Genomic DNA, 22,403 nt, shown 5'->3' with positions numbered 1-22,403 from the left:
GACCGTGCGCATGTCATGAGGCAATCAGGTGATTTCCCAGACTCATTTGCCCAGTGGAAGCCCAGCTGCTTGCCTGTTTATCTGTGCGCCCTTTTGATTGCTGACCACACATCTTATGTCACCTCTCCACGAATCCTGCAGGTTAATTTGTCCCTCGCTCACAGCGCCACTGCAGCCACTGCTGGGCAGTACAATCTGGGAGGGGAAATCAGTCTGCACACAGGCACGCGAACAAGCACAATCGCACATTCTCACACACACAGATGAGGTGATTCAGATGGTTGGCATTACTGCAGCTGTGTGGCCCCTAATGGCCTGCTGAAGTGATTGATAAAAGGCAAACAGTTGCTCCGCAGGGGGACAGATGGAGCTACACCTCCCACTGAAGCTGGCACTCGAGCTTCAGAGGAAAACACAAGGGGGGTCTGACTTAGCGCTATGACATTATTGCTATTGAAATTAGCCTTGATCAACATGATAAAGCTGGAATGTAAATCTCAAAATCAAAATCTCATCAGGGAGAGACATGTTCCTTTGATTTTTTTAATCACTTTCATGTGTTTTGATTTTGATGCAATAGAAACATCAGCTCATGAGCAGGAACTTATTGTCCTGGAGGGGGAAAAAGGCGAAACAGAGCTCAATTCTTAGAATTGAAAGTAAACAGAGAATTGTTATGATGGCAGACAAAGCCACAATTATATTGGAGAATCATTTAAACTGTAATTCTGAAAATCAAACTGCAGTAGCAGGGTTGCAGCTCTCTTCACTGTTATGGAGATCAGAGCCTGAACAAATGCTATTGTACAGTGTTGCAAAACCACCACAGTAGATGGGAACGTCCATGTCCGTGTCCACACAAAGCAAACACTGTTCCACTCTGCTATTCTCTCACCTCCACTCCCCTGCATTTTTAGCATTTTTATCCTCATTGCCTTTACACTTGACTTGTTGTGCTGAATTGAGGGACCAATTAGGAGCAACAGAATGCTCACATCGCTGGTCAGAGCGTTGCAAGGACCTTATCAGGTGCGTGTCTCATTTGTGCAGGGCACAGCCACAGTTCCAATTGGTGGTTTTCTAGAGATTAGTGTTGTCTGCTGCTGAACCGATAGACAAGCTTCTGTTTCTCTGCAACAGTTTGGAAAATGTTAGCCCGTGTTATTAGAGCCACTGAGTGGCCGCATGATTTATGTCCAGTGGAACAGCATGTGGACAGTGTGATGGGCAACAGCTTGTTAAAATAGACGACTTTTCTGTTGAATGACACATAGAGTACAAGTCTACAGACAATCATCCTTTCACAAATAAAGTGCGAAGTGATCTGAACTTAAGGGTTTTCCTAATTTTAAGAATGTATGTCCCCCTTTAATTGCATTATAAATTATTACTGGCAGCTGAAACAATGCATTACATATGAATTCACAATGAAGTACATTTCATTCAGATAATATGGTATTATTTTGAAAACAATTGTAAAGAAGAGGCCAGAGCAACACTTAAACACACTTAAAGCATGATTATTTTTACTATATTGACCAATGGTTAATCAATTCAAGCCCGACTACAGCTCAAGAGGTCTTGATTTCCAAATTCTACTAGTATTTGACATTAAATTAGGAATGTCCCGATCCGATATTTGGATCGGTATCGGCCGCCGATATTAGCAAAAAACATGCACCGGGTCGGACTGCATGGAAAAATGCCGATCCCAGAACTCTGATCCAGTTTTTCATGTAGTCCTATCCAGGTTTTCCGGCCAGCCCAGCGCTCCGCGATTCAAGCAGTCCATTCCAGTGATCCGCTCCAGCACTTACTATCAATCCACCAGGCTAGCATGCAGACACATGGAGGGAAGGGTAGGAAGAGTAGCGGCCAATTTAGTTAACTGACTATTTGTTTTCTGCTCTGTTTTTTGAGAGTGATATTTTTATTTGGTTTACACTCTTACTGTTTAAGTAAAGAGCACCGATGGCATTGTTTTGGGCACAATTAGTGAAATTGGAGCCATGGATGGACTATTGCTTGTTTAAACTGTTGTACAATATTGTGTGTGGTTTTTTGTCCCCTCTGTTGGTCCCGGAAAACAGCAGCACCAGGCTGACACTGACACTACTAAAATAACTGAAAAGGAAAGGCTGCATTGTTTGTTAAATGTCATCAATGTCTTGTGGTGTTGATCTGTTTTTTTATTTATTAGGGGGCCAAAGCACAAGTGTGTGGAGTCTTGCTGCTATTTTAATTTCAATGTTAGACATTTTAAAGATTTCTTGTGTTGATTTATTTTCTATTTATTAAGGGGCCAAAGCAGCCAGAGCAAACCAGCTATATTTTTTATTTAATGTTAATGTTCAAGTTTAAAGTTTGTTTATTTAACCCTGTTAACAATAAGCGGGTCAGTTTCTCATACCAACTGTTGTGGATCATTCTAACTAACCCGATTAAGCAGTTGTTCTTGTTAGAGTAATATCGCTTGATCAAACCTTTTCTAACATGACTGACAACAAAATAAGTGAATATGTATAATACGCGCTTGGATTGGATCGGTATCGGCCAAAACTCAAGGCTGTAATATCGGTATCGGATCGGAAGTGACAAAGCTGGATCGGGACATCCCTACATTAAATGTACCTGAAGGGTAACTTTTGTATTTTCAACCTGGACCCTATTTTCCCATGTTTTGTGTCTAACTTACTAATAGGAACAACAATTTTTGAAAGTGGTCTAGTATTGAGCGAGAGGGCTGCAAAACAGGCTGCAATGTAACCACTCAGGGAATATGCACTCTCAATGTACATCCACAAAAAAAGCTTGTTTTTGCTTGGCTCAGATTGTTATTCTTTGTGTCTGACAACATAATAGAAGGGAGCCCTACAGAGTCTGACCTTTTTGTTAATGAGGAAGATCCTTTTGGTTTCCGAGACTGTGTTGTAAACACAAGAAGAGGACAGGGGCATTTTTTTATGTAGCTTTGCAGCCGAAATCAAATTTCTTGCCACAGAGAAAATGAAACATCAAGTAGGCTATAATCTTTTATTTACTTTCTATAGTGTTTCTTTTATCCAAGAATTCCTCCTTAAAGCTCCCTAAGTCAGTCATCCTACAGCTGAGATTTAAGAGTTACTGGAAATACAGAGTCGAGATAAAATGCCCTCTGTCCTTTAACTTCTGATCTCAACCACTGATCATCTGTTTCCACTCGCAAAATAAAGTCAGTACAATCTCTTGTCTTGACCTCCAAAGACAATCCTCTTAACAGCCACATGCTGAAATCTGCAACTTTGTTGCTTTCCAGTGCGTGTGGCTTGATAAGAAAGATTAATTGCTCTGTCTGCAAAGCTTAGCATGCTCACTAACTATTTTTGTTATCTTTTATTCTGTTTCTGTCTCTCTCCAGCACCACCAAAGTTTTTAAGAACCCCCAATGACCAAACAGGCGTGCAAGGAGGCGTGGCGTCCTTCATTTGCCAAGCTACGGGAGATCCACGGCCGAAGATTGTGTGGAACAAGAAGGGGAAGAAAGTCAGCAACCAGAGATTTGAGGTATTAGGTCTATTGTTCTGATGTAAAATGCTCGACAAAATGGGAATGCTTCAGCACTGCTTTTGGCTCTGCTCGCACATAATCCATCGCGCCAAGCCCAGCTCACTTGCATTTCGCCCTGACTTGCCACCACGCATTAGCAGGCTCTAATAACCATGCTGGCCAGGCTTTTAAACATGCATGAGTTTTAATGAGCAAGTACACAAAAGATCTGGGGACAGATTTGTAATTAAATAAAAGACAAGAAAAGAGCAATTGGACAGAAGAAAAAGCAACTTGTGGTGTGACCCAGATACCTACATTAGCATCACGCCACATTTGCCAGCTTTATGCAAAGTGAAAGGGGAAGTAACGCTTTCACTTCGAAATATCCTTTTGCTTTGTGGCATCTTTATCTTAATGCATGTCCTACCCTCCTTATTTTGGCTGAAGCTTTGATTTCTGGTCAGCTTTAATCTGCACTTGGGCTCAATACCCATGAGAAATAACACATCATCGCAGAACACTGATAAGATTTCTATTAATTTCTGTGTCAGTCCTCGGGACTATCATGGTGTCACTTTTTCCCCTCCTCTGCTCTAGATGCCATATTTGCTTGCTACTGCACAGCAGCGATGGCTTAACGGAGCTCTTCCCTCCTCTTCTTTGCGTCTCATGCCCATAGAAATCTAATCTTATCAGAGTTCATCGCGTTTGCATCGCACGTTGTGCTGAATGCTAACACGCTAGTTTTCATTCCCTCGTTACCTCACAGGGCTTGCTGGCTGCCACCATTCTGTGCCCATTCAATCATGCACCGCCACCTCATCTTCTAACAAAAACCCATTTCCTTTTCGAAGACTCACTTCCTTTCTAAATTTTCTGCTTTGACTAAGAAAGGAGGCTGTTTTTTACCATCACCTGCTGTCAGCTTGAATGTCAACACTGCTGTAGCTTGGCCAATGAAATGTTAAAGTGTATTGTTAACTAACACATGCACAGATATATTGTGAACTTTAAAAATGTTCGTAGGCCTCTGTGTGTGTTTGTGCGTGTGTGCGTGTATGTGCGTGAGCGTGTTTGTGTGTATGAAGCGGAGGTCTCAGGCCTATCTTTATTGAATCTACCTCTATGCTTAAAAGAGATTGAGTTATGACACAGGGCTTTCTAAAATCAGTGAGTATACAACATGTAGCATGCAAAAATAGCTGAATAAGCTACAACAAACACCTGTTTGTGAGCATTTTATGTGTCGTTCGTCTAATACAGTCGGTCCTGTCTTTTGTACCACTACCTCACCTCATGGTACAACTGTCCGTAACCGTTTATCAAGCCACCTTTAACTGTTTGTGCTTGTTTCTGTCCCATTGACACAATCCAGTGTGATGCATTTTCAAGGGATTGAATGTTAACTTTAAGAGTGGGACACATTCAGATTAAAATTTCACTCCACAACACGATATCAGAGCAAAAATTCTGACCACGATAACTTCCCCCATTCTTAAAGTTAGTCAGCCACATCGATTATTTTAGCAATCAATGCACAAATTAGTAGTAGACAGTCAATAATTCATCTACTTAGAGACAGCATGTGTGAACACATAATAAATGGATCTAGTACATACCTACAAAGACGATGCTAAAGAAGTTTTCAAATCAAATATGCTCACTACCCACATATTATCTATATGTATGCAAATACTGCACAGATCCTGACGTTACTTTTTGTACATATACAATATACAACCACAGTATTCACGCTATAACACAAAATCACTAGGGTTCATTGTAAGGTAAGCTAGGCAGCAGCTTTTGTTTCTGTCATAGGAAGCACATTGTGTCAGTCACCATCAGTGTCGTTAGCCAAATGTCCTCAATGGTGTTGTCTTTTTTTTTCTCTGCGGAAGGTCCCTCACCCATTGTGAACCAAAAAATCTCCTTTAACATATCCTGTCTCTCGCACCTGCAGGTGATAGAGTTCGACGACGGCTCTGGTTCAGTGCTAAGAATTCAGCCATTGCGCACGCCCCGAGATGAAGCCATATATGAATGTGTCGCCTCCAACAGTGTTGGAGAGACGAGCGCTACCACCAGACTCACTGTTTTACGTGGTAGGTCCTTCTCTGCAACCCCAAAAAGAAAAAAAGCACACACCACTAACATGCCCCTTTTCTCCCAGCTGACCCAGGTAAGCTCGCATTTCCTTGTTTTATGTCTGTCCTGTCCTCTTTTCTTTGTTTCTCACTGTCACACCGCACAGTCAAACCCAATTAGAGAATCTGGTTACACTCACGTTGTGTATTCTAACTTGATAAGATTTAGTCCATTAGCCATTTAGCCAAGTAAGTTTCCGTTTCTAAGTGACTTAAGTCATTTGCATACAGATTCCTGACACAATAATTAAGATGCCAGTTAAATTATGCAAATAGCCATCCATTCCTAGCCTGCGGTGGTTTAATGGAAAAGCTCAGCAATAATTTTCAAATCAGTCATTTTTCATCTCTGCACTTCAGCTTTGATATTCTTTTGGCTGTGCAGAAAATAAAGCAGTGTATTCTCATAGGATTAACAAGCATATATTGTTTATGGTTCGCAGTCTTGTCGCAGGTTGCCTCAATGTCAGTATCTTGTGGTGACCGTTGGCTGTTAATAGCCAGCACTCCTCCACACAAACGTGTAATAATCCAAGCGGGAAAGGTCAGCCACTTTGTTTACTTCCAGAGAGAATAAAAGTCAAATGACAAATATCAAGTTGGTTGACAGTGCCTCTTTTATAATAAGCACTGAGCAAAATTTTATCTTGATTACACACAACATTCCATTCAAAGGCAAATATGTGGTGGCCCTGAGCTCAAAAGGCTGAGTAATATCTCTCTAAAACATGACTTGTTTGGCTGTGAATGGAGAAAATGGCTTTAGAAAAAAAGCCTTGGGCTGCCTGAATGAGGTGTGCTCCATTATGTACCACAATTACACAACATGGCAAATGAGTTTCTATTGAGAGGGGTGCTTCCATCCTATAGAAAAAAAGCTGGCTCTGCTAGTCTCTGAAGGCCCCCCCCTCCCCCCACTCTCAGCCTCCTCTGCTTCTTATCTCACCAATGAGCCAACAAAAGGCCCTTTGCACTGTCTCCAGAGGCAGATTGAAAGAGAAAGGTGGCACGTTCACATGCAGCTCTCTCCTGTTTACTCTGGAGCACAAAGTGAGTGTGTGTATGCGCGTGTGTGCACGCTCACGCACGCAATACTGTGCACATTTCCTGTTCCCTTTCGCTCTTGCTCTGTCTCTATCTCTGTTTTTCCCCTTCACACATACATACACACACACACATACATACACACACACACACACACACACACACACACACACCAATAGATAGCTGAGGGACGGGTATAGAAGCAGCTCTTCCCGGCTCCACGGCCTAGCATTAGCATGTTTATTACCATTTCCATTTTGCTCTTCTGCTCGCTCTCCTTTCCCATCAATGTATTGAAGGTGAGTAGAGGCCTATCACGGACCCCCAAAAAAATAGAAAAACAGAAAAAGCTCTTTCTTTCTCGGCTTTGGTGCAAATAAAAAGAGTGTGCTCCCTGTCCTCACACTGCCTCCCGTGGATACATAGAAACCCTCAAAATTAGGTAATAATCTGCAACATTTCTATATATGTTTATTTCACCACCCTCTGTCACCACTTGCTTCGACACAACAGGGATTCAGCCTCTGCACAGTTTGTGCCATTACATTCATAGACTTCTGGTGTCTGATAGGTCTCACAGAGGAAATGTATTGTTATGCACACTGGAAGTGCAAATAATAAATTAAAAATCAGAATAATAATTATGAGCAGTGATAGCAGTCATAGTTTGGCAGACAAAGGAAAGGAAGCAAGATGGAAATCAAACATAAACAAAAGGAAAATGATGCCACAGTGCCGGCCACAGACAAGAATATCAAGCATCACCGTAATAAGATAAACTCCGGCTCGCCATATTATTTGAGTTTCCACTTCAACAGTTGCAGACAACAACAACACAGCCAGACTGATTCCCTCCCTTCTTCAAAGACCCAACACAGGGATGACTCCGAGGAAGCTGGGAGTAAGCTGACACACTGTACTGTGAGGGCATCTTACTGTATGGGCAACCTGAGGTAACACAAGGTTACCTCAAGGAGGCATTATATATTATTTAGGAGACCAAAAAACTCCCTCCTTCCAAAACTACTTCGTACAGTACAATAAACACAGCACTGCTGGTTTGCTACTCATCATTCCACATGACATAAACTGCAGTTTGAAAAATGCAACTGCACATTTTTTAAGTCCGATCTGTCACCATGACCGGCGGAAATTATTTCTCTCCTCCTTTTGGCCCTTTTAGTGGAGAAACACTGAACTTGCACACAAGTGTGTGATGCAGGATTGGAGAGATAAATAAATAAGCAAACACAGATAAGTGCTACTACGCCAGGCCTAATACATATAAAGTGACTGTTCGTTTAGTTCATTTGGGCTCCAATGGTCTGTGGAAACGACTGCAAAGCATCTGTTGTGGGAAGCTCGCCACAGGGGGTGATGCCTAATTCCATGAAGGAAAAGCACATTGTTGTAATTGCCATGCTATGAGGAGACAGGACTCGAGGTGACAAATCCAAAGCACTGGGGGATATTAGTATTCGGATGGGTCTCTAACTTGATGGGAAGTGCCATTAGTAATGAACTTCCAGGCTTAGGGAAGCGATTTGCATGAAAGGCGAACCCTGAAACGTAATGATGTTCCGAGTCAAATCTGCTAGGCCATGGCACGAGCCACGGGTTTCCTTAGTGCACTTTTTTTTTTGCGCCCTCTGTTTTGATTAACTACGAGATGACCCGACTCATATGCGACTCGTGTCTTTGAATTAAGGTCGTCTTGATTTGCTTTGTAATTGAGAATGACAGGCAGGGATTGAGAAACGAAGGAACAGCACATTTTGGGTGTCATGGCTGGAATATGATTTCAGTGAAGTGGTGTTTGATCTCATTTATGAATATGCCTCTGTAAGATTTTTGCGTATCCACGTGCATCAACAGAGACTCTCTAATAAGAAAACCTGTCACTAAAAAATGTTAGTACAGTGGGATCTCCTTTGTACACTTATAACCACAAGTAAACAAAAGAAATACTTGAAAATGTCGCCAAAACACCTCACAGGGTCTAGACTCTCTGCCAGCAGTAGTTCCAGCAGAGTGATGTGTGGATTTGAGTGCTGCAGTTCATGATTCAGGCATGATTAAGGATTTATATTGCATCCTCACACTCCCATTATGCTGTCAACAGCCATTTCCTGTGCCCCACACACAAGCGTGCAAACTTATGCAGCTGTGCACAACTTGACAGTGGGAGCGGAAAATGGGAAGCCGCTCTCCTGTGACGGAAAAACAGAATGCATCATTTCCATTTGTATGGAATGGTGCAATGGCACGGTCAAAGCCGTGTAGCTGAGACGGATCTTTCCACATACAATGAAAGGGCTGCTACATGATCAGTGATTATTCATAGACAATGTATGCGTTCGGCTCTTTGTCACTGTTTGGAGAGAAATGGTCTCCACACTTAATACAACACACCAAAAGCTGCCTAATTTATATTCCAAGCTTACTTAACTGATATCCATAAGATGCTGGTCAAAGTAAACTGTGTGGACCTGCGTGCACTGCAAAAACCCATAGAATACTGTGAAGGGTGACTGATAAAGATAATTTAAAATGTGTCTTAATGCTCATCCCTAACCATCGTTTTTTAATCTGTATGCTCTTGCACCGTTTTCTCGATGTATAATGCTTTCCGTCTAACAAGTGCAGAGTGAGGGATGAACAAAAGCTGGTCTGCATGCTCAAATTGCTTAGCAAGATAAATGCTGTGTCAGCTGTCTCGGACTGTCGGAGCAAGGGATGCAGTGGGGATGAAGCAAGTGACCATTGTGAAATTACTGCAGGGGGCCAGCAGCTACCATACAATTCGCCGGTTTACTGGCAGGAGCTCTATAGATGGCGAGACCTGGGATGCCACACGGAACACTCAATTTTGTTCGAGAAATACATTTTTTCCTCTAAAAATGGTGCTGTGGAAACATGCTGACTCACTGTAGGAGTTTAACTCTTTTGTTACATAGAAAACACTGATATTGTAAACTTCCTGGCATTTTTAGGTCTGAGGGAATTGTATAACCTAACTGGCTGGTCCACTGTGAAGCGCAATCAATACAGAGTTCTCCTCTAAGACTATGTAGAAGTGTTAGACATGATTTTCCTTGTCACTATATACTAGTGTTTCATAAGCTACTAGGGTGTTAGCAGCTTTTTCATGTGAATAAGTCGTCATTTATTGTTATTTGTGGCACATTTTTCCCAGAACCCAACATGCTTTTTCCTCTGTCTCACCTCAGCATGCTGAGACAAATAGTGACTGAGTGCAACCAACTGCACAGACCATCAATTATCTTCACGTCCATTAGATGTTTCATAAAGTATCCACAGGCAGAGTTATTGCTTGGGATTTGGCCAATACTGACTTGATGCTACTCTACGCTCAATTCCCAGCTTCACTCTCTCATACGTCACAAAAATGGAGCACATGATGACAAGTTCTTCATTATTGTAATTAAAAAGATGGAGTTGACTGTCCTCACAGAAATCGATCTCTTCTTGGTAAAAAAAATAAATAAAAAAAACAGCCCCCCACACCCCCTTATATCTAACTGCGTGGTTAATCGTGAAAGCCAATCAGTATCTGCATAGTATGCGAGATGATTTAAGGCATAACTGCTGCCAACAAGATGAATGTGAGACTCTCCAGTCTGCATAGCGTGTGAGAAAACATCTGCCGGAGCCACAAAGGCCCTTGGACCGCACACTGAACATGATAGATAACTCTGCACATGTTGTGGCTCTGTATTTGTTTTAATAAAAGTAAACACAGCCTCCTGAATTAATAATTATTGATTCAGAGAAATGAGGAAAGTGTTTCTTGTTTGTTTTCTTTTTCCCTCGCTGGCCTTAAGATTCCGCTGTTCTCCACAGTGACCTCACAGTGCTGGCAAAGTAATTAGGTGATGAGCGATTTTAAAATGCAAACTGCAAAACACATCTTGTGGTGCTGCACTTTAAGAGTAAATAACAAAATATGAAAGGGTAAAAAACCTGGAAGAATAATTTCTGTGCAAATCAACATCTTTGATACCGTATGGTATATAAAATAAACTTAAAGACTAAAGCCCTTTCTACACAGAGATCATGCTATAGAGCCTCAACGAAATCCCTTCTTTGTGCAGCCTTTGCATTTTTACACAGAACCAAACATCAACGGCATCATGCTGCTCCAGTGTGTGATTGTTAGACAGCGTGCCAACATCGCGAGGCATGATGAGCTTGACATGTAACAACAGCGTTAGCCTCTAGTGTGACATAAAACATACATGTTGGCAACACTCTCCTAACAATAACAACAGCATTAATATGGCAACAACAATAATTTCCGTCCCTGTTATGTGGTGGCTGATCCTGATCCTCTGCTCAGCGGGTAAGGAGCTCCCAGATCTCACTGTTCTCCCAATTTGTGGACATTTTCGTCCTCTCGTCTCCCTCTTTGAGTTAGCTGCTAACTGCTATCAGCTACTTTTTAAATCTCCCGAGGTGGGTCACATAACAAGTAATCAAAACGTGGCTACCGTCCATGGTCTTGTCCTGCCAGCTGTCCCATTTATACAGACCTTGTTTCAGCGCTGTAACTACCTCCTTACCGCCCCTCTTTAGCCCCCATTCCACAATCGTCCCTTTTATATAGAACAGCAAAGCGGCAGTGTAAAAGGGGCTTAGTACTACAGTAGGGATGGAAATTGATGAGATTTTATCGATTTCAATGTCATTATCGATTCTGCTCAATCCAATTCTTTATAGATTCCCTAACTGATTCCGGATCAATTAAAGAAACAAACCTGCTAAGCCCACCTGTGTGGTCTTAATGTCATTATACCATAGGATATTCACCCTTAGTAACAGACATACTGCTTACACTGGGGAGCAGTGGTACTCATGCATAGAATACACCATCAAATACATGGCATTCCTAGAATTTAGGAATCTTGTTGCAAGTTTTCAGCAGTGTAGATGCATGAGTTTGGCGCAACTGTGGGCATCAATAAAGAAAGTAATAAGCTTGAAGGCATACAATTACGATGGATTGGACAATTTGGAACCAGCTCATGTCAGCATGCCTCCGTTTAACAGCCATACATTCACCATCGTCGTTTAGCATGTTAGCATGCTAACATTTGCTTCATCCTCCAAAAATAAATGTATTTGTGCCAATCAGACATTTTTTTTTAGCTTGATAAACTACTATCTGAATTAGTGCACATTACATGATAGACTATAAGACAGAACATGAAGCAGAAATATTCGACTGCCTGTACTGGAAGGGACATAAGGTCATAAAATGAATAGTGTGTAAGTCTGAGCCAGGTAGTCGAGGGGTGCTAATGTTAGTAGCTTTGATCTTAGCTGCACTCAAAAGTCATTTTCTACTAGATTAATTGGGTACTGCAGGGTCATCCTTAATGCATCTAATGATCTTGAGAAACTTTTCAAGCTGTGTAAAGCTGCTCGCTAATTACAACCAAACAACTTTGGACTGAGAAAAAGTGATGTGGCAAGAACTGATTTTTTTGGGTGTAATTAGTCGTCTATACATTATTACATTCAGTACAGGAAAGATGAGTGGGTCGACTAATTAGATGTTTTATTGCTGCATGAATGGAAAAGGGGGACAAAACCTTACATATTCTCATCACAAGTTTCATCAGAGTTAAACATGTGGCCTCAATATAGTAATTTCCATAATAAAACAATGCCACCCACTGCCTGCTGTGACACCCATCGTCTCCCACAGTCGATTTTGGGGAGAATGCCCATCTGATAAATTTTGAAAGCCTGATATAACCCCATTTTCCATTAGGGCTCTTTGTGAGCCAAGAGGTCCTTCTCTGCAGGATGTCAGCAAGCATGAATAATCTCTATACTCCCCTCTCCTGTAGCAAGCTTTTAGCTATATCAATTATTGAAATGGCCTGTGCTAGGTTTTACTTTTCTGAGGAGGAAGTGAACTTGTATGAAGTCGGTTTCCTGAGACATTTATACCGCAAGGACTCCCAGAGTACTCGTCTGAGTCTGATGATACCATGTTCAAATTGAAGAGTCCCGGGCCGTGACCCATAAAGTTATCTGGCACTGTCATGCACAAAATGCTAAAAGTGATTAAAGCTCAGAGGATTTTGTGGAAGCAGTCTGACAGCCGATGGGATGCTTTCTTGCTAGTAAAGTAATACACACCTCCACATACACACATAAACAGTCTCACACTGTCTTTTTTTCCCTTGACATACACAGACTTTGGTAAATGATATGCCATGGTATTAGAAACGCCCATTTGATCATAGTGACCTGCCTGCTTCTGAATGTATAGTACATGAAGGTTAATGAAGCAACTCAGTGTCTCACAGTTTTGCCTTATGTCTTTTTTTCCTGCCCGGTCGGAAGACTCACCTGGTTGCTGATACTCTCTTGAGCCCCTGCTGGCTCCAGCTTCTGGCCTTTATCAGCTTCCCCTGAAAACACAAAACAAATACATCAACCTAAATAGTTCAGTTTTATTTTCTGATCGATACTGACACAAAAACATATACTTTATTTAACTTTGACACATCAAGCATCATATAGTCATCGGAAGTGGGCGGTAAGAGGGCGGATATACAATGAATAGGCCTGAAACAGAAAACAGAACAGATGTCTGGCAGTATATGCTTCATCGTGACAGGGCTATCTCTAAGGAGAAGGCAGTGTGTGGTTGTTTATATATTCTCTGCCACGTCCTCTTTATTTGTGAATGTTTAATGCACTCAAGAGGATCAAATGAGGGTTGATGGACTGTTAAGAAAAAGCTAGAAAAAAAAGAAGAGGCTTCCTAAGGTAGGTTTCATGGAGTTGAGAAAAATAAGCGACATCCATTTTAGCTTTGTGTTTGGCAAATAGCTCAAAGCATTGTCAAATAGTTCTCTCCCTCCTCCTTTGAATATTACTAATAATAACAGAAAAAAATGCTGATGGGAGATAAGATGACAACAAGAGAATTTTTTTTTTCCTTTCCCCAACTCTGAATAAATGGGGCACTGTTTTCTAAAGTAAATGGAATCATTGCTCAAGGTAACAACCAGCAAATGGAATATGCAAAGTGAAATCCTGAAGAGGGTGGGAGAGAGACAGAAGGCAAAGAAGGCGGGAGACAGACAAAGACAGATTGAGGGAGAGTCTTTAACATCAAGCATCTTTTAAAGTCTCAGATGAGCCTCGGCTGGATCGAGGCATATCAAGTCAGTGAGTAAGGCAAATTCAAAAGACAATGGCAATGTGGGAGAAAGACATGATTGTAGGTAGGAAAGGTCTTGAAATCTCTCTTTCTCCCTCTCCACCTTCCCCCTAGGTGATCTTTACTCAGAACAGTACATCTGGCTGAGCTGACGTGTAGTCTGTAAAGCAAGAAGAGGGTGGGTGGGTGGAGGTGTGGGGTGGTGTGGAGTGGGGGGGGGGCATCTGAGCGTAAATGGAGCTTTGTGCCTGGCTTCCTGCCTGCTTTGCTGCTTGCCCAGCCAGGCCTGTAGAGAAAGGCCCCCTCTCCGCCCTTCCTGCTTCATCTCTCCTTTTCATCTCCCTCTTTACCCATCCATTTTAGCACTACCCCTAAGGGGCATCCGACACTAACACTCACTCTCTGCTTTCATTCTCTTCCTCCAACTCCCTTCGCTTATGTTGTAAATGGAGGAATATCACAGCTAATCCGTCATGTTTATGAATGACATGGGGCCTAGGGAGAGTAGGGGCCCCTTGCCAAAAGTGGCGTACATCTCTGTTGCATGCCCTCTGCTTGGCTGATCCAATCTGCCCCAGCAGCGATGGCCATAAAAAACGCCTATGGGGGATGGCAGGCTTGGAGGAACACTGGGCAGGGTAATTTTGAAGCATAACTCCATGAATTTCTGACCTGGATTGAGTTTTTCAAATTCCACCCAAATTCCAACCAAAATCCCAACAGCTGCTTCTGTATCGAGTTTCCTGTGAGTGTAAGGCCTCCCAATACAGCTGTAAAGGGAAACGACATCCCATGACCGTCTACTCTGTTTTGTAGCAATACCTGAAAACTGCAAATGTGCATTCTGTCTTTCAGGGTGAAGTATGTGATCCACAAATGAAATTGCCTTGTTTAACCATACTCGTGAAGAGATTTTTAAGTGTTTAAAAGGCATAATGTACCATGACACCAGTTTGTCGACTTAAGAGTTTTACAACTAGTTTTCCAATGTCATTGAGAATGAGCAACTGCTCGAATTGTTCGTCTGTGAAGGTTTTTCAGCAGAAAAAAGGCCTGGTGATTAATAGATTGACTCTACAATGGTTCCCTCATAATCTCAGGCATTAGGCAAGGGTTTTTAATGACAAATAAGCAGCATTCAATTAATTATACAATCTCAAAGGGGATTTATGGAAGAAACAATCAGTGCAGGGCAAAGGGGGAAGCGATGCTATTTTTCACCGAGACAGAGTGCCATGAACCTCGGGTTATAAGGGCTTTCTGTGCCTTCACCTTCCCCCTCCTGTATTTCGTTCCAACGTTCATCATCACAGCAGAAGAAACACGCTGGGTAGTATTTCACAATCCATTCCTGTTTTGCTCCTTTAGGCAACAAGGGTGAAATAAAATTTTAGTGGATACTAGATGGTCCCTCGTTGTCTGCCCTTGGGTATTAGCAGTTTTCTCAAAGAGACTGTATTTGTTCAGCAAATTACTGAACTACCTTTTAGAGGTACCAAGCCAGAGAGACTTAATGCCACTTTGTGTTGGAGTGGGCCTGCTCCTCTTAAAACTCGATTATAGTAAATTGGAATTAGCTGTTTGAGCCAACTGTGGCACATTCACAGTAATATTCATTAGTGTGCTCCATACCTGTAGAATCAACTAATGAACTAAACTAAAGCATATTTTCCTCAGCCCAGCTTTTCCACCCCTCCTCCTCTTTTACTGCTGATTTCTGTTGCACTGAAGAACCCAGTTTTTCACTACACAAAATACAGTATAATGGGGCACATTTGTAACTAGAATTACCGCCTGGGGTTGTATGCCTCCGCCAACCAGTCAAGTAGCAGTTTGTATCCATGTCTGTCCAGACTCATAGCATACGTTGTGAAGTGAGGTTTATTTTTTGGTGAACGAAGATGCTTTGCATACATCCTCAACCTGGTAGCACGGAAGATCTATACAATCAGCACAGTTTCAAGGTGGGCACCCAAGATTAGTGTCACCAATTCAGTATCGGACCAAATGTCTCCCCTTGTGTTCCTGATTTATGCCATTGATCAATAGCCATAAAAGTGTTTTTGCAGAACATGATGATGTCACAGTCTCATGGATATAAAATATCATCCCTTCATCATTTTATTCTGTTTGACATTTTTATGAAATTTTGTTAAAATTAGCGTAGGAATTCTTGAGTTATGGCCGAAAATGTGTTTGTGAGGTCCCAGTGACTTTTGACAATCAAATTCTAATCAGTTTATTGTTGAGTCCAAGTGAACGTTTGTGCCAAATTTGAAGAAATTCCCTCCAGGTGTTCCTGAGATACTGCATTCACAAGAATGGGACAGACTGGAGGTCACAGTCACGTTAACCTTTTACCACCAGATTATAATCAGTTTATGGCTGAGTCAAAGGGGATGTTTGTGCCAAATTTGAGGAAATTCTCACACAACGTTCTTGAGATATCATGTTCACGAGAATGGGACGGACAAATGTATGTGAAATACAGATGTACAACCTGAAAACATAATGCCGCCTGTGTGTATGTTACTGATGTTCTAGTTTTCTGACAGACTGTGGGTGGAACATGTAGTAGGTTTTCTTGTTGTTTTTCACTTAAATTCACCTTCCCTCATATGGTTTATAAATGACTGATTTTTCTCTGTGAAAACAGGGCCTTGTCACACATTAGACACATGCAGACACATACATTAACTTCGAGGGAAAGCCAAGTATCCTTTTTCTGAGGTACCCACTCTATCAGTGTTATTTATGAAGACTGAAACATACATTTATATCCTCAGTTGAGATAAATGGATCATGGGCTTCTACAGCAAACGTGAACTCGCCAGCACTCTGCTAGATACAACAGGCTTAGTTTTGACCTGCGAGTCCTGCACTGGCACATTTGTAAACCTAAACTGGAAAGCAGTCATGCCTTGCCACTTAACGTTTTCTCCTATCAGTTTATCTAAGGCTTTGGAACATAAAATACTGCGGCCCCAGGCATATAATTGGGGCATGCTCTCACATTTGAGCTTCTCGGGAGTCTTTTCCAGTCGGCGCAATAATAAAAACCACATCAGTCCAGACACATGCCATGTTTTAAAACAATTTGAAGGTTGACTCGGAGTTCACTAGCCTGTGAACCCTTAAAAAAACAACTCGGGGAAGATGTATTTCGGAATTGTCCCCCACCACACATCACTGTTTGCCTTATTAGATGGAAGTGCTGAGCATTTTGTTTTCCCATTATTGGATTACTTAAGCAATATCTACCCAGTGCAGGTGCCAGGAGGCTTATTTGGGAAATCTGGCTCAAAGGAAGCTCTGGGGGAAAACCTAATCTTATTTAGACTGGACAACATATGTGCCAGACAGCACTGGGATGTATCAATGAGATAAATACAGGCTTTGGATTCTCTGAGGGCATTTAGGGAAAATTCAGGCATTTCAATTCGTCATTTCTTCTTTTTGCTCAGCAAAGATGCACATGTGCTTTTATACTCTGAATGCCTGTCAGACTTGTTGCCCTCTAAATGAATGTCTATACCTGCAACTCATGAACAATACTTTATGGGTCGTCACTTTCAATTTTATCTTAACTATTCCAAGTTTGCTACCCGAGGCAGTGATAAAACAATCATAGGCTGGCAACAATGTCCCAGCATGTGTGCAACAGTCATTATCAGAAAGTGTTGCATCTAATTTAGGTCAAGGTCTACATACTGTAGCAATTTATCAGCTGTGTTGTTCAGTGAAAATTGAAAATAAGGGACACAAGTTAGACAAAGTATCAGGATGCCCTAGTCCCAGGGTCAAAAATTGATGTGGGGACAAGTTTCACCTCTGCAAAAGTTTACAGGCAGAATGATGGATGGAGTGTTGTGTAACGCAACTCTGTCTGAGTCCAAGTTTGAGATAGTTTAACCAAGCTGCAGGTAGCTGATAAAGCAAAGGGTGGGCTCAAATTTAGAACCTGTCAATCATTAGGCGCTAGATTGGAGAAGTACACCTTTTTAACCAGAGCATTAAGTGTACCTTGTAAGTAGAGCAAGGAAATCAACAACGATGTGGGTGAAAGTGGTGAAACATTAGAGAGAGGGAAAGAGAAAAATAGAACAGATGCCGTCATAGAATTGGCACAAAATGGAATTGCTGTCTGCCTTTGTTAATCAAGAGCTCTTACGTTTGGTTGAGTAATTTTGTTTGTGTGAAAACAAAAGCATAATTAACAGTTCCCTCTCCCATGCCAAAGGAAAAAAAAATAATTGAATACGTCAGTTGAACAGGAGCCGAACAGAACATTTTGTTGAAGAGGATTCAGGTCGTCTCTGAACGGATGTATTAACCAGCCCTGCAACAAATTTTTAGAGAACTGTAAACAAATTATAATGGACAATGTTGCCGTGTTAATATGTTCGAAATCAACAACCTCAATTTGAAAAAAAACTCCATGTCACAAAATGTCTGCTCTGAGATACTTATAATTTATCTATGTGTATGTGTGTGTGTGTTTGTCAAGATTTGATTTTCTAAGATGCTGATGCACTACAAGTTTTTCACCCATAACCTTTAATTGTGTATGGAATTATTTTCTTGATTAATTACCTTTTACTAGTTTCTAAAACACCAAGTCCTAATTCAATCTAGGTCAGCTAATGCATTAGCAAGCCATGAAACAGGCCAATTCCAAATGATGTCCTTGTGAGCAGCAAGAGTGCTGTATGATTAACATGATTAGCACCCTAACCTTGCTAAATTCTCCCATCTTCTTTCTCACTTCTTTTGGATTTTTGAGCGTGGAAAGAGCTTTAATCAGTGTCCCTCAACTTGAAATTATATGCTATGGTGCGGTGGTTTTGACTCGGGCTGCTGAGAAAAATAAGCACTGCTGTCACACTCCATGGGTAATGTTTTGTGGCTCGTCTTTTTGTTCTGCCTGAAATCTTATCTGGGGAGGGGGAGCGAGAATCAGATTGATTCCTAAACTGGGCAAGGATAATCTTTAGGGCAGGGGAAAAAGAGTGTAAAATGTAAGAGTGTCGACTTGAAGACATCTGCCCCAAATTCCCACACTTCCATAATCCAGCATCTTTTGGCGAGGAGAGATCCTCAAACAACAATACGTCTTGACACACACTTTTCTCCACCGCGCTGCCACAGCAAGTGACCTGTGACAGCCCCTTTGAGGAGATTGTATCCACTCAAATACATCCAACAAATATATCTTATTATGGCCTGCAGTGATTTTCCCTGAAGAATAACCTCAACTGCGGGGTGAAAAGTCTTGTTCCGCCTGGGAAGAAAAGGGTCGGACCAAATCCAATCCTTGCGCAGCAACCACGGAACAAAAGCCAGAATGTGACCGGAAAGGTTTATGTTTTTATAGTGCTTCACTTGGAACGTCCAGTGCAACAAAGGTTTATTTTCCTCTTAAATTCCTTTGTACTCATTCAGTAATGTTGCTGCTAAATATGATTTCAGTGACATAAAAAACATCTCACTTAATTCGACTGAAAGGTCAGATTTACAGTTTTCTAAACATTTTTATGCTAATGTTGCATTGCATTTTAATGCTAATCATCATTTACAATACAATGCCAAACCTACTCCAGTTAAAGCTTTAAACCTACAAGCTTAAGCACATGCAATATTAGCAGTCTATTAATATTTGGCAACACCAACCCACTGGGTACAGTAATTGCTTCATTCAAAACCTGTGCTCTGTGAATAGTCCATCATTCACCAAATAAAAAACGGCGCCCACTGTATGCAGTGGCAGGTGCACTGCAGGTGTTATGCAGGAGAGAAGAACATGCTTTTAATTTGGTTTTCTGGAGCCAGTTTCCCACAGCTGTCAACATCTTAGCAGATAAGCGCAAGCAAACATCCTGGCCTTAGTTTTACTGTCTGCTTCCACTATCTTTTTAATGAATTCCACTCCATAGATGTAACTGCATTAGTCTTGTAATACCTTGTAAACATCACCTCCGACTGCACATACACACAAGTGCCTTGGTGAAGCGCTAACTGAGCAAACATGTAAACAGTAACAGATCACATTTGAATGGTACCTTTATCTGTTGAGACTCAATTAGGCTTATTTAATTAGAGCCTAAACAAGGAGGATATTACTTGAGTTTGTCACTCAAGCCACTACACCACAGCAGGTAAGAAGTTTACTTTGAGCTGAGGCTGCGAGTGTGTGTGTTTTGGCACCGACTGCAATATGGTGACACATTGTGCTGAATTTATGCTGCACTCGAGCACCATTTCAGAAAAAAGGCCGCTGTTTTCATACGAGGAAAATGTGATTTCACGTGCGCTCGTATTTTGTATGAGTGATCAATAGATATAATCTGCTAATGGGTTGAGTTTATGTCCAGTGGCCTTATGTCTTCAGCAGAAATCTGCTCACTGAGGTACTTTTTGAGCCAATGTCCTTTTTATACTCCTCCCATACTTGGCACCGCACACTCATATGGTCTGATAGCCTGGCAGTGGCTAATGTGTGCAAATTGTCATTGGGAGTCTTTTTATATCAAGCACCAGTGCTCAGCACTTCTCTAGAAGGTGACTTCAGCATTTCTCTCCCTTCCATCTCATTTAGTGTGTAGATCCATTGTTGAATATACAGTATGGGTCTGTAAAGCAGAAACTGCCCTTGTCTTAGGCTGTCCTTGAGATTGCAGCTCTCAGCGAGGTAGAAGAAGGAAGCAGGAAACTCTGTAAAAACCTTTTTTTTTCTCTGATATTTTCACCTTTCAGCTTTGACTTTCATATATTGTACAAGCTAGCTTAAGGCTGTATGTTCAGTTCACAGCACATAGTATATTATCCCCAAAACACACATTCAAAAACAAATGCACTACAAGCAAATCAAACTTGTCCAATTTCCACTCCTATCAGGATGCAGCTCAGGGTTCCTAAAGGGGTAATGAAGTAGCTCCTTGCTGATAATTTATGTAACCACAAGTCGAAAACCAACCTCCTGACTGTTAGCGGAACTGCAAACATAGCACATGGGAAAAACTACCAGCCGCTTGGCTCCTGGTTGATTAATTATTTCATTCTTTACTTTTAACACATTGTCAATAACCCAACTTCTCCAAAAACGTACAACAAACACGCCGTGGCTCAAATTACATAGTGATTAATCTGATTTCATTCTGGTCTCTTTGCCTTGTAAGGGAAATGCTGCAGCAGCTCTGTTGACGTGAGCTGTTAATCACAGCACAAGCTAGCAAATGTGTTCAATTTCCCTCCCTTTATTTATTATCACAATGGTAATTCTCTTTGGGAAGTAAATGAGGGTATAGCTGAGAGCTGCAAGGAGATTGAGAACGTCAAAGTACTCTTGTTTATTATTCCTTTCTTTTTTTATCTTAATCTAAAGTCCTATGCAAGAAAAGTTTTTAGATACCTCACAGTTGATGTCATGACTTTGTGGCCGTTCTAGATGAGCATGAGTGCACAAAGCAGCTGTAAAATACATTTCTGGGCTGAGCAAGAATGCATTGAGAAGGCCAGAAACCTTTGTAACAGATCATTAATTTTAAATGCACTGCCTGGAGTCATATCAGCTGCCTGCACTGGAGTTACGGGCTAGCATCATGTAACACACACATTCTATAGGACAGGGAAGATGGGCTTGGTGAAAATGCCCTTTGTATGCCTGACCCAGCTTCTTTTTTTATATGTTTTCATGATTTCAGTAAGCCACGCTGCAGCTAATTAATCGTTTAAATCAAACTACGGTTTTACTGCAGGATCCTGATTTTGAAAACCTATCATATTGACACAAGCTGCATCATTTACAATTTAAAACGAACCCTACACCCTCTTCTTTGCTCCTTAGAGCTGAATAACCAGGGACATCGCACACTGCAGCGCTAGAACAATTCTGACTTCTTAAAGGACAGCTAAATTATGATCTCTTGAGCACTTTGTTTGAGAATACATTGCAATTTCACAGGAGTTGCTTTTTAGTTCGCATGGATTGTCACATCCAATTACTATATTCAACACGCATCCATGCTCCGAGGCTTGCTTCTGGCTATTGTGTTTGATCAGGTATACTTTTGACTCACTGTAGAATCGACTAATTGTCTGTTCGACCTTGAACAGGCTGAAGGGAGCTTGGACAGGAGCTACCTTGTACAATTAATTCCTTTCCCCCTCCTCCATGTCTTTCTCCATTTGAATGAGCACTGCAGCGCAGTTTTTCAGATTAGACTTTTCCCTGTTGCTTGATAGTTAATGTGGTGCTTTTAGAGAAGATGCGTTGTTATGACCAACCTTCTTTCTGTTGCTTTTGTTCCCTCTGGAGAAGGCACTAAATTTAAATACTGTATGTGTGAATATTTTTAAATGTACGAGAAATTGTTCTATGAATGACGATCACAGTACCTAATGTAGTGCAGTTTTATTTCCTGTGTTTATGTCATTGCAAATTAGAAACACAGCTAATAGCTAATAGAGTTCTTGACGCCTAT

The 22,403-nt window shown here is 41.4% G+C and overlaps 1 protein-coding gene across 13 annotated transcripts in view; it reads left to right on the top strand.

The window, feature by feature from the left end:
• LOC126404725 (receptor-type tyrosine-protein phosphatase delta-like) overlaps positions 1-22,403 on the top strand; it is a 427,878-nt gene that overhangs the window by 346,723 nt on the left and 58,752 nt on the right. For all 13 annotated transcript variants that reach the window (XM_050068106.1, XM_050068116.1, XM_050068110.1 and 10 more), the window contains 2 exons: positions 3,398-3,543; positions 5,492-5,633. In XM_050068106.1, the coding sequence (XP_049924063.1) occupies positions 3,398-3,543; positions 5,492-5,633 (288 nt within the window). The remainder of the gene's footprint in view (positions 1-3,397; positions 3,544-5,491; positions 5,634-22,403) is intronic.

This window comes from Epinephelus moara, chromosome 17, assembly GCF_006386435.1.
Source record: "Epinephelus moara isolate mb chromosome 17, YSFRI_EMoa_1.0, whole genome shotgun sequence".
Classification (NCBI taxonomy): domain Eukaryota; kingdom Metazoa; phylum Chordata; class Actinopteri; order Perciformes; family Serranidae; genus Epinephelus; species Epinephelus moara.
This window is presented reverse-complemented; position numbering and strand designations above follow the sequence as displayed.